At 41.8% G+C, this 16,452-nt stretch overlaps 1 protein-coding gene across 1 annotated transcript; it reads left to right on the top strand.

The window, feature by feature from the left end:
* Positions 1-12,674: 12,674 nt before the first annotated feature.
* On the top strand, positions 12,675-15,759 carry sox3 (SRY-box transcription factor 3). The gene is made up of 2 exons (XM_084684713.1): positions 12,675-12,809; positions 13,811-15,759. The coding sequence occupies exon 2, from the start codon at positions 14,160-14,162 to the stop codon at positions 15,060-15,062; it is 903 nt and encodes a 300-aa protein (XP_084540839.1). The 5' UTR covers positions 12,675-12,809; positions 13,811-14,159; the 3' UTR covers positions 15,063-15,759.
* Positions 15,760-16,452: the final 693 nt, after the last annotated feature.

The raw sequence follows: 16,452 nt of genomic DNA, 5'->3' as shown, positions 1-16,452 counted from the left end.
GATGGGAAACTGGAGGACTCTGCAGGCTAAACACGAAACATGACTGAACCACGTATCAAAGCGTAAAGAAGGATGTTGAGTTTTCTTTTTTTGTGGTTCTTTAAATTCATTATTGGATCATTCTCTCCTACCTCAGTGTGTGATCAGGGTTAGGTCATTGGCTGTCTTTCATTTGATCATTGTAGATAGTCTTGCACCCAGCTTTTGAACCTTAAAGTGAATTAGTCCTTGCTTGACCTGTGGTCAGACATTGGACCTGATAGCTCTGTCTCTGAATCGATTTCCTATCCTGCAGCTTGACCCTGATCCCTGTAGGTCAAAGGTCTGTGTGCTGATCAAGTGCAGCATTCATCCATGTTGATCTGTGTTTTGTGGGCCCGGCCCCTGGTCCCTGTGTCTGCCTGCTGTGGAGGGCATGGCCTGGATATGAGGGGGATACGGAGACGAGAAGGACCTTTGGCCAGCTCTGGTCTGCTAGAGGGACCTTGTTGTCTCAGGACACTGATGTGCACATTAACACCCGCCTGAAAAAGCATTTTCACAAAGACACACGTGCACACACAGACACACACAGACGCATATGTACGGACTCACACACACACGCACACAACTCAAATTAGGCTTTTTAGTTATACGCTTGTACAACCAATTTCGTCCTTGTGGCTGGGTCAGAAGATTGGGGGGGTGCATGCAGTAGCAACGGGGGAGTTGGAGAAGAGTGTAAAAAGATAGGAGGTGAAATGTTAACAAAATCTTATAAAATCCAGAGTTAGTGATAAATTCTAGCATGTGGGGTGAACAGCGGTGGCGGTGGCTGTGGCTGTGGAAGGCCTTTGTTGGAGGCCCCATTTTCTCCTGCCGAGCCTCACGCTCACAGGGTCAGCGAAGTTACGAAAGTAATTAAAGCTGGGTGATTCACCGCCTGCTGCAGAGAAAAGAAAGCAAGCTGTCATTCTGATTTAGAAAAATAAATTACTATTTTAATAATGGTGCGAGATGGGGAGGGGGTGAGACGTTTTGAGTCTTGGTTGGTTGGAAGAGGGAGATGGGGGAGGGTGTGTGTATGTGTGTGTGTGTTTGGCAAGAGAGAAGGGGGTCCAGGGGGTTGCTGGCTTCCTACTTATCAATAGTTGCAATTTTTTGAAACCGCATCGGTAGTACATTGCGAGAGCACAAGTGTCCTTAAAAAAAGAAAACCCTGCAACATTAACATACTGATTTCATGCGCGTGGCAAAGGGCCTGAGCCAATATCAGAGAGGACTCAGCACTCCTATTGTCTGCCGGGACTCTGGTCCCCTCTGATATGAAAATTCAATTATTTTATAACTAGATCTGGCGCTGCGTTTTGACAGTCGACGGGAGCGCCTTCCCAGCTGCATCAGAGTGGGGGCCCAGAACCTCCTGATAGCGAGAGGGAGGCCTTTCAGGCATTGACATGTTTTTGGGGGACAAGATTACCTAAATGTGTTGCATTTAAGGAATGAAAGTTAATCTAATGCACTGCCATTATCTCACGAAGGTAATTCGAATACCATCCCCAATCTGTGTTTACTTGTGCACACGCACTCACACACTCATTCTTCTGCACTTTGAATCTGATTCCCCTGGCAGTCTGCCTCCAAACACGCTACGGATGTGTTCATTTTTCAAATGTGCATATGCTTAGCAAAGTAGAAACTGTATCCAACTGGAGGTCTTTTTCCTTGAGACATCAGCAGTTTGCAAGTAGTAATTCTATTGGTTGTGGACAGCCCCGCTCAGTAAACATATATATAGTACTCAATATCAAGACAATTTTCTATTTAAATGACAGTAGGTGTACTATAAAAGTAAGCTATAAAAACGTGAACTGTTTTATTTGCATGTCCCCTGTATGTCCTTGGTAAAAGACAGACAGTATACACTATGCCAGGTATAGCGGTTTAACAGTATTCTACTCTTCTTTTTTCCATTTGGTAAGATTTCAAATCAAAATAATTAACATATTTCAAAACAAGCTTGGTGGTCTCCACATTAATGCCTTGAGCTGGCCTACTGGCTTACCCCAAGGGCTGGCCCCATTGCTGCCCTTGCTCCCCTTTGTGTGTGAGTTGTGGGAGAGGGGGTGCAGAGGGACAGGAAACACCCCTGTGTATAGCCCAATGCTTCCAGAGCCTTCCATGGTGTCTTATTAACCCAGCGCAAAGGAGAAGACTTACCTGCTTCCCCTCATTAGGCCGAGCTGGAGTACAAGCTCTGCTAGCAGAAGAATAGAAGATTAATTAGTATTCTCTGCAGGGGGAACTGCCATTAGCACTTAATTAGCAGCAGTAAAAGTACCATTCAGTCAGGGGCCAGTTAGTGTCCAACACAATATGTTCCGTGTCTTCTCCCTGTGTGTGTCACGACTAATGCTGAGGAAAGGGCCCCTTTTGTTGGGTGTAACGTGCGCGTGTGTTTGTGAGCATGTGTGTATACGCGTGCTTCTCTACATATGCTTGCCAAGCCTGTTTTGTGCTCATTGTATTGTGTTCACCATCCAATGTTCATCTGATATGCTACTGCTCGCTGCCGGGAATGAATGAGGAGCTTCTCGTCTTCCTGGTTTATGGTTTATGTGAGCTGAGCTGAGGGATAAGATGTTGGATTTAATCCCAAGAAATCACATCCTGTCTGGAGGGAGACAGTACCTCTAAAAGCTGGCCTTGAAGGCATCAGATCAGGAGTGTGTGTGTCCGGGCCCATTTGAGCAGGTTTATGTTTATATTGGAGTGGTAGCTTCCTCTGGCCATTCCCTGCTATAGCCGGTGAGTGTGGAGCTGTGCTATCAGCAGACAGTGCCTCAGGGTGAAGCTGCAGTAAGCTCTTTAACACTGGTCCCAGAGAAGCTCCTTTGATCTGCTGAGACAGGCACTGTTCCTCCCTCTTTATGCTACCTGTGAGGACCGTGACCCAGAGGACAGGCCAGGGGAGAGGGACAGAGCAGCTTAACCCCAGCCTTCCTTTCTCCCCCTCGGCCACACTAGCCCGCCCCGCTACCCGCCTCCTCCTCCATCGTCCCCCCACCCCTGGTTCACCAGTGCTCAGTGGAACAGTAGCGCTGGTACCTTTTACTTCCCGAAATCCGAGAGGTGGAGAGCTGTCATTTGCCAATTTGGCCTGAATGGGCCGGCCGGGGGATTGAATGTCGTTTTCCCACCAGGCTACGCCATCCAGCCCAGTGGGGGAGGGATGGGGGCGGCGTGGAGGGGGCGTAATGCTAGAGTAAAATTAGCACTTTGATGGCAGCTAATAGTATGGGATGGGTGGGACTGACGTGGGCTTCCAGTAAAGACACTGCATGTTCTCTGTACTCCTGCTTCTCTCTCTTTCTTTTCTTCATCTCTCTCTCTCTCTACTTCTCGTCTTCTCTCTCTCTACCTCATTTTCTCCCTCCCCTTTTTTTCCCTCTCCTCTTTCCTCGCCTGTCTCCCTCTGTCCCCAGGCTTGGCGTTAACACACCTGTAAGATTATACGGGACCAGCGTCATCTCTCTAAGGTGTAATTTCTCTCTGATCAATATAATTATACATCTCCACTTCTGCCTGCCCGTGTCAATGGGCCAGACTGGTTGTGTTCCCCGGAGCTGATGAAGCCCCTTGTCACAGCGATCAGCCTGCTAGAATAGGAGCTCAGCACATGAACAAGACCCACCATGTACCCTCTTGTTCAGGCAGACAGGACACGCCTCACTGACATTAACGTTCTGTACAACGTCAGTTATGACACCTTGTGTGGTTACACGTACAGTAAGTATTACATTCATAAATTGCCATTGCATGAATGTTTGCTAAGGATTTCAGTAAAAATGGCACATAAATGGTACAAGGTAGAAGAAATGATAGAATATTCATTGAATTAAGCATTAAAGTGGCAAACATCATTTGAGATTTATGAGGATACGATTGCTGGTTCTGGTAACCCATGGTAACTCAGTGTCCTGGGTTGGTGGAACATGGGTGGGTTTCAGATAGCAGAGCAGGTTTCTTTAGGGTCTTCAGAATCTACATTAATCACAAGGAGAGAACCTCGGAAAGATTCCACCCCCTGTCCCGCCTTCGAGACCCAGGGATGGAGGTAACACTACACTATGACTGGCCTCAGGGTCACATGCACAGGCACACTCACCATGAGGTAGTAAGAGCCTCCTTCACAGACTCCTCCATGCCTGTGAGAGATGCTCCTATGCTGTGACGGATGAGAGGCTAAAGGCTTCTTAAATGTCTATATCAATCTGCACAGTTGTCACAGTGACAATGACGGAAACATAATACCATTAGCTGTCGGGACACACCAGCAAGTCTAACCAGACTAACATCCGAGATAAAGATGGCGTCACACGACACTATCTGAATACACATTTGATTGCCTTCTTCAAAAATGACAAATTCCTGTTATGAAATTACACTGCAAACACAATTCCCATGGTAACAATAATAACTACCAAAACTAAAATAATAATAGCATTTACTGTGAAAGTTTACCCTTAACTCACCTAACTGCTGTTATAAGATTGGCAAGGATGAGTTTGGCCTTGAGGATACAATATCCCATACTACAATAGGCTGATGGCATTGATATTTAGCTGTATTATTCATGTTTGGTAGTTTGTGATACAGATCTGCAGTTTCCCTCCAAGGTTTATTGTCCTCTCAAGGGAACACAGAGGGCATTGTTGTCCACTCTTCTGGGATGGGAGACGTTTTTGTTTTTGTACTATTTTGCACCAGCACACAGACTCTACTTTTCCCCTGCTCACCGGCCCTTTCAGCTAGGAAGCTCCAGGTCAGTTTTCCCTGCCAAGTTTTACGGCCTGCCATGTTGTCTATTCTGCTCAGCTATTTAAAAAATGTTGAATATCAACAATGGCTTTCACTGGTGCATTGTCAACTTTTGTATGAAGCAATCTTGGCTGAATGAGATGGGTCCCAGAGCAGGGAGGGCTCCACAGTGGTGTGCACTGCCACGCCGCCACCCAGCTCTCTCCCTTTACCACTCTCTCCCTTTCTCACTCTCTCCCTTTCTCACTCTTTCTTTCTCTCTCTCACACTCTCTCAATGTCTCTCTCTACCACTGTGGTGGAGGAAGCGGCCGTTCTTCCGTTCTCCGTTACCGTGGCTGCGGCCAGGAGTCTGGGCAGGGAGAGACATGCTCTCCCTTGCTGTGTGCCTGTCCTCTGCCTCCCTCCCTCCCTCCCTCCCTCCCCCTGTCCCCTGTCCTCTGGTGCCTGGCAGCCGCTGAAGGTGTGTGTGACATTGAGAGGGATCGGGGAGCTGCAGCCTTTGGCCAGGCAGAACTGGGTGAGTCTGTGAGAGAAAGAGAGAGAGAGAGAGAGAGAGAGAGAGAGAGAGAGAGAGAGAGAGAGAGAGAGAGAGAGAGAGAGAGAGAGAGAGAGAGAGAGAGAGAGAGGTGGTAGGGAGATAGGAGAGAGGGTTGTTTACAGTGATGTGGTGTGGGGTCTCAGGAGTTCTGAGGACTGCTTGTTTGTTCTATGTTGAAATATAGAAAATGAAAATAGACATGCAGTTGTACTGTTGGGTTTCGTGTGGTTTTGCTTTGTAGGGTTTGTTAGAGGAAACATACTGTCTGTCCAGCACAGCCATCACCTGTTGGTCATTTTAGAAATAGTTTTACACAGTAGTTTCTGAGCAAATGTTTTAAAATGCACTTAAAAGCAAACCTTACCACAATATACACTACTGTAGATGCTTTTGAATAGTGTATTGATGAAAATATATTGCCTTCAGTGAGGAAATACAATTCACAGTGTTGTTTGTCTAACCTATTTACTATATGACATAATACTACTGCCTGTGTTATATCTACTTGGATGCTTCAGTGAGTTGATGTTGGGGATCTTGTGTTTGTACAGGCACATACGTGCGTATGGGTCTACATAAGTGAATGAAGGACTGAAAGAAAGAGATAAAAGAGAGAGAGTGAGAGCTCGCTCCGGTTCGAGGTGGCTTAGTGTCTTTGTGCGGCTGTCAGTGAGGAGTGCAGTGGGTCTGTGAGACGTCTGTCCCATGCCGCAGATAGAGCAGCTTGCGTCTCTCTTTGACACATCAGTCTGGGGGTGGCATTGAGATGTCCACTCTGCTGCACTCATCTCTGGTGTGTGTGGGTGTCTGTGTATGTGTGTTTACGAGTGCATCACCATTCAAGTCCACTGCTCCATATGTACAAAGTAGGTGTCAGTCTCAGACCCTCCTTGACAAATCCCCTGCATTAGTGAAAGACACTGTTTTGAACACACTATTATAAATCAAAAGGTTTAACATTCAGGACAAGAACAGACACGTGTATTCATGGTGTATGATTTAGTGTTCTTTCTGTTGTTGTTTCTATTAATATTATTTGATGCAAATTAATTGAATATACTTACAGCTCCTACAAATACCATGAGGCTTTGTATAAACGATATACACAAATATGATAATATATATATATCTATATAGTGTAGGTATATATGATCTGATCCAAATGCCGTATTGACTTTATATTTTTATTACATTATTATTATGCATGGCTCAAAGAAAGTTATAATCCTAAAATATGTCTAAACTGCCTGAACTGTTTGTTTGTGTGCAAAGTAAGGCAACTAGTAAAGAGTGGGTATATGTCTTAGCATGTCTGGATCCTGGCTCCTCTGTGTCACCTCTTCAAGTGAGCTCAGCCCTACTACCTCAGGCAAGGTGACCACCATGGTCCTGGGCCAGCCAATCCATTATCCTGTCAACACAGCCAGGTTCCAACCTTAGTTTGCTCTGCACCCAGAACACTGGCTGTAATGAAATCATCAGTAATCGCACCAATCATCTCGTCACGCTCAAGGTAATTAATATATTTGGAGGGCGATGGCTAACTCTTAATTAAATTATGCCTATTTTAATGAGACCTTGACTGAAACTAAATTTATGACCATTATCTCCATTATCAAGTGCTCTGAGCGCAACAGAGATTTGTCATTTTCACCCAAATCACTCGTAGATTAGGCGTAATGACGTTCATGATTAATGTATCAATTTATACTTGTTTGTTTCTTCTTTAAAGATTTAATAAATTACGTTTTGTAATTACCTCCTCCAGTTCTGGCTACTGTAAAAGACCCAATTCCTGCAATTAAAGCATAAAGTATTCCTATTACATATTCGTTTTTGGGGGAAAAATACAGATAACAACTTGGTCGTATTAATCATATTACAAAATTGGGTGTATTTAATTAATTAAAGATACCCTGCAAATTAATTGCGCATTCTAACAATATTATCTTTAACTAATGAAGGTTTGACAAAAAGACTGTTTCATTTTTTAAAAGGGTCTAGATTAGTGGGATCTCAATTATGGCTAAAACAAAAGACAGGCACTTGCATGGGAACGGTGCAATGCAAAAAATGACGATTCAGCACTTTTTCCCAAACAAAAAAAGAAGAAAGTTTCCATTGTTTTTGGGAAACTGTAGAACATGGCAATGATTCAAAAGATACATGGGGAATAATGAGGGCTGTAATTAGCCTGCCAGGCAATAACAGTCTTTAGAATGATCATACTGAGTGGAAGAGGTGTTTCATGAAATATGATTTACAGGTGACATCACTAAACAGAATGGCATCAGCTTGTAGATTGGATATTGCGTTTTAACCCATGTGTCATGGGAAGAAAGAAAAGCATTGCATTTAATAATTTCCCCATTCGTATCTACACACTACACTGTCTGCAGGTGAAGCACTGTGTTTAATATACTCACACAGTAAATCAAGGAGGACACTGTGCAAGGCTCAGACCTCAGGTGAAGTGATGTGCAGATGGATGTGACCAGGCCTGTGGGCTTCGGGAAGATAGCAGAGGTTACAGATTGGAGTTTGTGGGCCCTGTTGGAGGAGGAAGTTCTTCCCAGCAGAATGGGTTTTAGAGGAAAAAACACTGCAGATCATGTTACATCCTCATTCAGAGACAATGGAAGGTAACCTCCAGCCCCTAGCCAGTGACTGAGAAGTAAAACAATTTTTTAAAATTGTCTGCTTAATTAAAACTGAATTGAAATTAGCTTTCTATGGCTATAATCTTATAATTTAGGGTAATTTACATATTTTTTCCTCTATTTAACGCATCATGTACCAAATGTGTTGATATGAATGTTTTTTTAATCTTCTGTAATAGAAGTAAGGAAATTTGCCAAGGGAAGCTTAAAATAATTGTGTATTCATTTCAAGTGCCTCGCTTCCAGTTTTCTTTTGGCGTGACATATGTTCATTAGCTTTCAACTTCATTGCTTAATAATGCATGAAAAATGCATCCCTCCCTTCAGCCGGCATTGAAGCGTTAAACAGAAAAAAGCATTATCATTATTAGACTTAAGTATGTTCGCCTAGAATGTCTTAAGTGAACAAGTTGCGAAGCTGATTTTTATCGATTGATTATTTTCGTGCAGTTTGTCATCTCACAGGTATCGTTGTAGTGGAAAGAGTGCAAGGTGTTTCACTGCATTTGAAATTAAGCATTTCATTCCAAAGAGGCAGTCAGTCCTGATTGATAATGCAGCGTCAAGTAGAGGGCAGGTAGGAAAACAAGCAAACGAGAACAACCTCCAGACCCGGCCCCCTTGACCGAGTGAGACCAAGCATAGACAGCGTTGGGTGGTCACGCCTTGTCTGCGGGTGACAGTGGTGGGTTAAAGAGATTACACCACAGTGTGTGTCAGCAGCCTGGGCTTGGCCCTGCTAACACTGCCACATAATGAGGAAGGACATGCTTGGGCTGCTGGGAAAAATAGAGGCTGTAACTCTAGGCATTCCTGAGAGACAGCTACAGGAGGCCAATAGCATGTTGCATGTTGTCTTTAGTCTCACAGATGAATTGACTTGGTTATTTTCCACCAGGCTGAGCAAGGTGCTCGGTTGTGTGGTGAGAAGGGAAGGACACATGCACCACGACTGTACTATGGGAACAATGTAAATAAAGAACTCTACGTAAGCTTAGCTCAAGACCTTCTGACAGACATGTAATGGCACTAACACTATTTTGAATCTTGTATAGTTTCAAGTTCTGTTCTGTTCTCTGTTTGTTTTGGTTCTGTTGAAGATAACGGACAGTTCCTGCTACTTATGAATGAGATCAACAACATAGATGTAATAAAGGACATTCCCATCCAGACATTATAGTCTCACCCTTAGTCATTCTAACCTTCAATTTCACTTAGGCCATGGCTGCGTGCAATGAGAGAAGGATCTTTGTGGTAGATGTAACGTTATTGTGGAAAAAAACTGTGTTTCTGGTAAACAACATTAATCCACTCAGTCTGTTATTGCTTCCTTCCTCCATCCGCTGATCCAGAAAAACTATTGTTGTCTCTCAACCATCCTTTACTCCCACTTTAACGTCTGTTAAGGAAAGCAATGAGGGGCCACGCTGAGTGGTCATCAAGTTAGCTTGATGACCTGGAGTTTCCCAGTGTTTTGTATTGCTGAATTGCATTTTATGACATATTGACTTAACCTTGATTTTATGTTTGTTTCCTCTCACTAGATATATTTTATAATTGGGTGCATACACCTTGTCATGTAGTTATGTGGTAAACTGAATTAGATGGCTTATTATACAAACAAGTCTTGCAGAATGAAGCACAAGGTCTCATTGCAGTCACAGTGGTGTGCTCACTTGCAGAAAAGCTTTATATTGCATGTGTGCTGTCAGTTTACCTTGATTTTTGAAGGAATGTACGGAACAGCAGTCTTAATATTGGGCTATAGGCCAAAAAAGGCATGCCAACAAATGTTAAAGGCTTGTTAAAATGGTTAATAGACTGTTAAATTCTATCAATCTACTGGATATTTAGTAATTTAGACTATTGTTCTTTTTACAAAACATCTTTAGGTACAGCACTTTCGTGATTTATAGGCATTTATGAAACGGTGAGATTGTACCGTTCTCCAAGAGACGTTTGTAATCAACGATGTTATAGATGTACCTCTATAGACATCTTCATAAAATGTTCAGCTATAAAGAAAATGTAACTCGGTACATGGCCCGTTCATCTGTGACCTTTCTAGGTCTGGCACATCCCGTTAACCTCTTTGTTTCAATTGACTCGTTTTAAATACTGTTTGGATAACTGACAGCTATGAGCACATTGTCATGTAATTTTGCTTGTAATTTCTGGTCAAATGTGATTGGTTCATATGGTCATATAGTGATTCTACTAGCAGTAAATTACCAAGCAATATCTTAATTTGGCATATGTAGGCTACACATTAACATAGCATTAAATGCGCATTACTTTTTATATCCGTAATTGCATTGAAGCACGATTTGGCACCAATGTCATGACTTATACTATGCAGGAATGTTCTGCCATTCCTTTAAGTAACCCGTGAATATTATTTTACCTGTGTTGAAACCGAGGAGGACGCAACTATTCACGTTCACACAATGGGAACAGCAGACCGTGCCTAAATTGCATCTTCATTTGCATTCCAAGTCCAAAAATCATGCAAATCTTAATGAGGCTGTCTCTATTGTGTCTGTAATTGAAAATTCATTCATTGTTAATTACTGTTTCTCAAATGCCTTGTCCGCAGTCACCGAGCTGAAACAAAAAAGTTATTGATTCCAAAGGCTGGAGTTTAAATGGACATCTAAAGTAAGATTTTGTAGGTCCTTGTCTCTTTAAGGTACTACACGTTTTGTAATTGTTTCTCTGGTGTGTAGGATAACCCCCCCAAAATATGAAGCTATATCAAAAAAAAAAAAAACACCATGTTAAATAACCATCTACATATTTGTTGTTATTCTTGTGTAATGTTGTATAGCCTATTCTATTCGGCTAATGCATTAATTTATAATTTTCATTATTCAGCAATAAGAAACTAGAAACAGGAACGACAATTTTGTCTGGTAAAGTATTTTAGGCAGGAACATGAAGTTCCCTTTGCTTTTTGCAGTACAACGTCAGCACATTGTTAGTCGTCAATTGAATTTGTCTCACCAAAAGATTTATTCACACAGAGTTGTGGGCGGTTGTAGACGGACATCATGCAGATGCATTTCCTTTCAAGAAGGAATACATTGTTTTGTGTCACATAGAATTAATTTTAACTCCCTTAAAATCCCTTGCAAATAGGCAAAGCAAATTATTCATTGTAATTATAAGATATGGTTGTATTCTTTTTTTGCTAGTAGAATATGGCCTTTACGTAACAGGGTATTTTCACTGAATGTGTAGCCAATAGTCTACGAATAGGAAGACAAGAGGTTATATGTTGTTGATAATAATTCATTAGGCCTGGCTGTTCTACGTAATAATCTAAAATTAACCCCTGCAAATGCAACCCTGAGTTCACGAGACCTATTTTCTGTGAAAGTGATATCCCAGCCAATGCCAATCCTGTTGTTTTTTAGAAAGTAGGCTAATCACAAGGCTAGCATTCTGAAATTAATAGAACCTCTTTGATTTAGCTACCATATTTTCCGGTAAAAGAATACCCTAAATAGACTGATACACGTAAATTGGCAGTCCATAGGTTATAAACACGTGGGTTACGGGGGCAGCAGGCCCATTAGTCTAACTAATTTAAACGGTCCATCTTTAGTAAATCTAGTTAAACAATACCCTACTTGTTGAAAATCCACTGATGTCCCATAGGCCTACACTTGTTTGCAACAGTGCGGTTTTGCAGCCGTGACGTGCTGATCCAGTAGGGCCGTGGGGCGTGGAGCTCGCTGAGGTCGAACAGTGGCAGGCTTTGCTGGTGGTCTTCTGCGCCCACCGCGTTCGTTAATTAGGAAATTAGGTGCACAGAAGCCCTCATTACCAAGCCCCGGGTAACTTCTAGTTTTCCCTTTCCCGCTGTCTGGTCAATTTCCATAAGAAGATTACAAGCGGATCCGTTTTTAGATCTACCCGGATAAACAAATAACTGGTGGGCTAACACAGACACTAATTGGAGGTTAGCGTATAGGATATCCTTCTCTTTTGATAAGCGCCCAGCTAAATGTTTGCATTTATTCGAAATCAAAGTATTCTTTTTTTTTTTTTTACATATATAGGCCTATGCTAAATCTATGTCTTTTAGGTCGACATTTTTATGTCAGAATGTTGGTCTCCATTCTTTATCAAATCTATTGATTTGCATTTTAGGTCAACATTAATTCAAAACCATTGCGAATGAATATCCTATTTTTATATGAGTATGAGTATAACAAATTGCAATTACTACAACCTATACATTATATAGCCTACCTATAAATTTAGCCAAATCCTTTTAATCTTTAGGTAGGCTATAATTAATTTCTATAATTCATTTGAAATTCATAATATTTTAGTTGGACGGTGGATGTTAATAAATAGGCTACTGTTTCTTTTTGCGTTTCAGACATATTTTAACATAAGGCAATGCTGTCCTACAACAAAAAAGTCTAGCCGATACATGAACACACTTTTTTAGCCTATAAAACAATGTAGTTTTGTGAGTAATTGGGACGTTTAGATAAATTGTAAATTCATTGAGATCTCTTTTGAATTGCTCCCATTCTGCGTTGCTTATACCGAATGGCCAATGTGTTAATTAACATGGTTTTCGATACTCGAGGTCCTCGTAATCATTTTCAGGTGTGAAGTTTGCCTGATGAAGTTTGCCTGATGTTTGCCTCAGAATCCCACTTCAGTTTCAGCTTCAAAACCGGAGCGTTGCATTTCGAGTAATTTGTAAGAAACAGTGTTAATCAAGGCTCCATTTTAGCATTATAATGAGAATTAGCATCGAAAGGGGAAACTGCCTAGTTTCGCGACAAGGTAGGTCATAAACAGCAACATTCATTTTCCAAGTACGGTACTACGGTCAAAACTCAACTTTTAGGGGTAAATTCGGAGCTGTAGACAATCCTCTCCACAAGAGGTCGTAAAAGGATAATTTTTTGGCGTCCATCCTTGCCAGTCAGGTCTGATTGTTCTCATTCAGGGAAGTTCTCCATGATCTTGTTGATGTGAATGATGAGCAACATTTCCAGGCTTTTATACATCGCGAAGATGTAGCCTATATTTTATTAAAGAAGAAATGGCCTTTAGTTCTAAAAAATCGATTTAAAAGACATGACATTACATCAATTTCGAATTTAGTTTCATTCAAACGTTATCAATGCATTTAAACTAATATGTCATACTCTAGGACAACACAACACATGTGGTTGGAACATCAGTTGTTTGATGAATTGAGACTCGAATAGGCTAATAGCACTTTTCTGTCTCAATGTTTGCCTTGCACTCTTTCGGGATTGTCTGCAGGCCTGTTTGGACCCGCCTCCATGCTCACTTTAGAAAGGGATTATATAGAATTCTGAGGATTATTTTCCAACGCTTCTGCTAACGTCGTTTCTGTGCATAATGCCCATGCAGTGATGGGTTTATGATTTGACAGAATTAGAGCTAATACCTTTACGCACGATTTAACATTTTGGATGCTTGGTGTTATATACGTTGGCGCATTTAAAAAAAAAGAATTGTTTTACTACAAATTGGTAAACTTTTTGGTAAATTACACATTGTATTCCGTTAGTTATAGTTGCTATTCGTTGTACCAATGAAAGGGATACACATTTCATACACAGCCTTGACACTTTTGCTCAAGTTTCATAATTTTAATATCATTCATTTTATCTAATGTGGACAGTTTTTGCCTCGTAGTTCGATTTATTGTTGTATCTTGTGTCAGTTTGAAATTATAGGGGAACATTTGTGACGTTGAAAATGTGTTCTTTAAACTTAAATGTTCTCTCCTAAACTCTCTCCCTAAACAGAACGCTGTCCAATTCAATTCGTTAGACGGCTGATGGGAAGCTGTGCTGTGATTGGCCGGGAGGCAACTCATTGTTAGCCTATGCTGTCAATCCAAATCACATGGGGCCCGGGCACTATTAACAGCTGAGGTTGGCCGACAAGTTTTGCAGAGTTCTGTTTCAGAGCAGTAGGGAGCAGAGCAAGCTGAACTGAGAGAAAAGACAAACCCGGCAAACAACACCTCTGCTTTTTTACAGAACTTTTCCCTCCTATGAGACTGGTCAGTAATATTTCTACCTCTGTTTTAGATTGAGGGAATTCTGTTCAACTTTTTCCGCGCCTGAGAGTGAACATTTTAAAATCGCTTGAATGTATAATATGATGGAGACCGAAATAAAGAGCCCGCTCCCGCAGTCCAATTCGGGCTCTGCGGCGGGCGCCAAGAACAACAGTGCCAACGACCAGGACCGGGTTAAGCGACCAATGAACGCCTTCATGGTCTGGTCCCGTGGACAGCGGAGAAAGATGGCACAAGAGAATCCCAAAATGCACAACTCAGAGATCAGCAAGCGGCTGGGGGCAGACTGGAAACTTCTGACAGACGCGGAGAAGAGACCTTTCATAGACGAGGCCAAGCGTCTGCGCGCCATGCACATGAAGGAGCACCCGGATTATAAATACCGTCCCCGTAGGAAGACCAAGACCCTACTGAAGAAAGACAAATATTCTTTGCCTGGGGGACTCTTGGCGCCAGGTGCCAATGCTGTCAACAACGCCGTCTCGGTGGGGCAGCGGATGGACAGTTACGCACACATGAATGGGTGGACAAATAGTGCTTACTCTCTCATGCAGGACCAGTTGGCCTACCCTCAGCACCACAGCATGAACAGCCCCCAGATCCAGCAGATGCACCGGTATGAGATGGCAGGGCTCCAGTACCCTATGATGTCCTCAGCGCAGACCTACATGAACGCGGCGTCCACGTACAGCATGTCTCCAGCTTACACACAGCAGACCTCGAGCGCCATGGGCTTGGGCTCCATGGCCTCAGTGTGCAAGACCGAGCCGAGCTCCCCACCCCCGGCCATTACCTCCCACTCACAGAGAGCGTGTTTGGGTGACCTGAGGGATATGATAAGCATGTACCTGCCTCCTGGAGGAGACAGCGCAGACCATACCTCCTTGCAGACAAGTCGGTTACACAGTGTACATCCGCACTATCAGACCGCGGGGACTGGCGTCAATGGAACGCTACCCCTAACCCACATCTAAAAAAAGACTTCAAACTTAAGTACTTCGGATACTTGAACATTTTGGTTGCTAAAAGAATCGACGTTCAGTAGTATTGTTTAAAAAATGAAATTTTATTTTTTGTTTCTCAATAAGTTGTCAATTTTAAAGCATTTTAAAACGACATATCTTGGACTGAAACTGAATGTCGAGCCCATCAGAGTAAATTGCATTGCAAAGAGGGTTTTATCATGAGTATAAGCAATCAACGTCTGTAGAAGAATTGGACTTCTATGTTTTAATGATGCCATCATATTTTCTCTCTGAAAAAGGCATGTGGCCTCGTGAAGAGGCTGTTGTATTTCAGAAAAGCTGGATGGAGAGTTGGTTCATAAATGTTTACACTTAATTTGTAGAATGTCAGTTTGTGTCGGCTGTGTCCAAAATCTTTGTAGTCTTTTCCCCTCATGACCTATAGGTTTTAATGAAATGTAAGACTGTGCGGGTCGCAAGCGCAAGTTTATTTATAGCAAGTTGTTTTGTTTTCATAGCTTGTGAACCCTCTGTTCGTCATGTTAGGATGTTCAATTCTATTTTGTGAAATTTCTTTTCTGTGATATTTTGACAGTGTCAGGTTTACTCATATCAAGGACAAAATTGTTTATTTAAACTGACGTTTCTACTTATTTTAAGACCATCCTCTATTCTTAAACGATGAATAAATTTGTATGAAACATGATTTCTGACTCCAGACACATTCGTTATTCTGTTGGGTTACAAGGAACTTAATTTCTGTTAGGTTATACCAACCATACTTAATACTGTCAGGTAGGCCTATCATAGACTCCGGAATGAATTTGGCGTAAAATGTAAAGGCAACGTTTTTATCTTGGTGATGTGTCAAACAAAGTGTGACAAATCTAAGAGCATTCGATGAACACTGTGTGCAAATATTTAGGCCATGGGCTAATTTTCCTGGTGTGATAATTAAAACAAAACTATCATAGAATTATAAACAATATGACCATATATTTTTAAGTTAAATTAAATCGCTTGAGTTTAAAACAAGCATATATTTGATAGGCTTGAATATTTAAGATGAAAACTACCTTTAGTTTAGAATGCAAGCAAGAGCAGGACTAAGTTCTGACATGACTGTTGAGGGTAAACTTGGATTATCTTGTTGACATGTTAAAACAAGTCCTAAATTGACAAATACATTGCAAATCATTTTAAATTCTTATCTTCATTGTGCCTTGCAATTTGGAGTGTCAGGGTAATTGGAAAAAATAGTTATTTCTCTGGAATATCCCCTATATTAGATTTCCTTTTTTAATTGTTAATTTAGGCTCCATAGGTCGTTTCTCTTTAATGTGGTCACTCAATTTGTAATACAAGTCATAGTTTGCCATACAAGCCTTGTTTGTTTTTT

Source organism: Hypomesus nipponensis, chromosome 1 (genome assembly GCF_054491055.1).
Source record: "Hypomesus nipponensis isolate SF chromosome 1, ASM5449105v1, whole genome shotgun sequence".
Taxonomy (NCBI): Eukaryota; Metazoa; Chordata; class Actinopteri; order Osmeriformes; family Osmeridae; genus Hypomesus; species Hypomesus nipponensis.
This window is presented reverse-complemented; position numbering and strand designations above follow the sequence as displayed.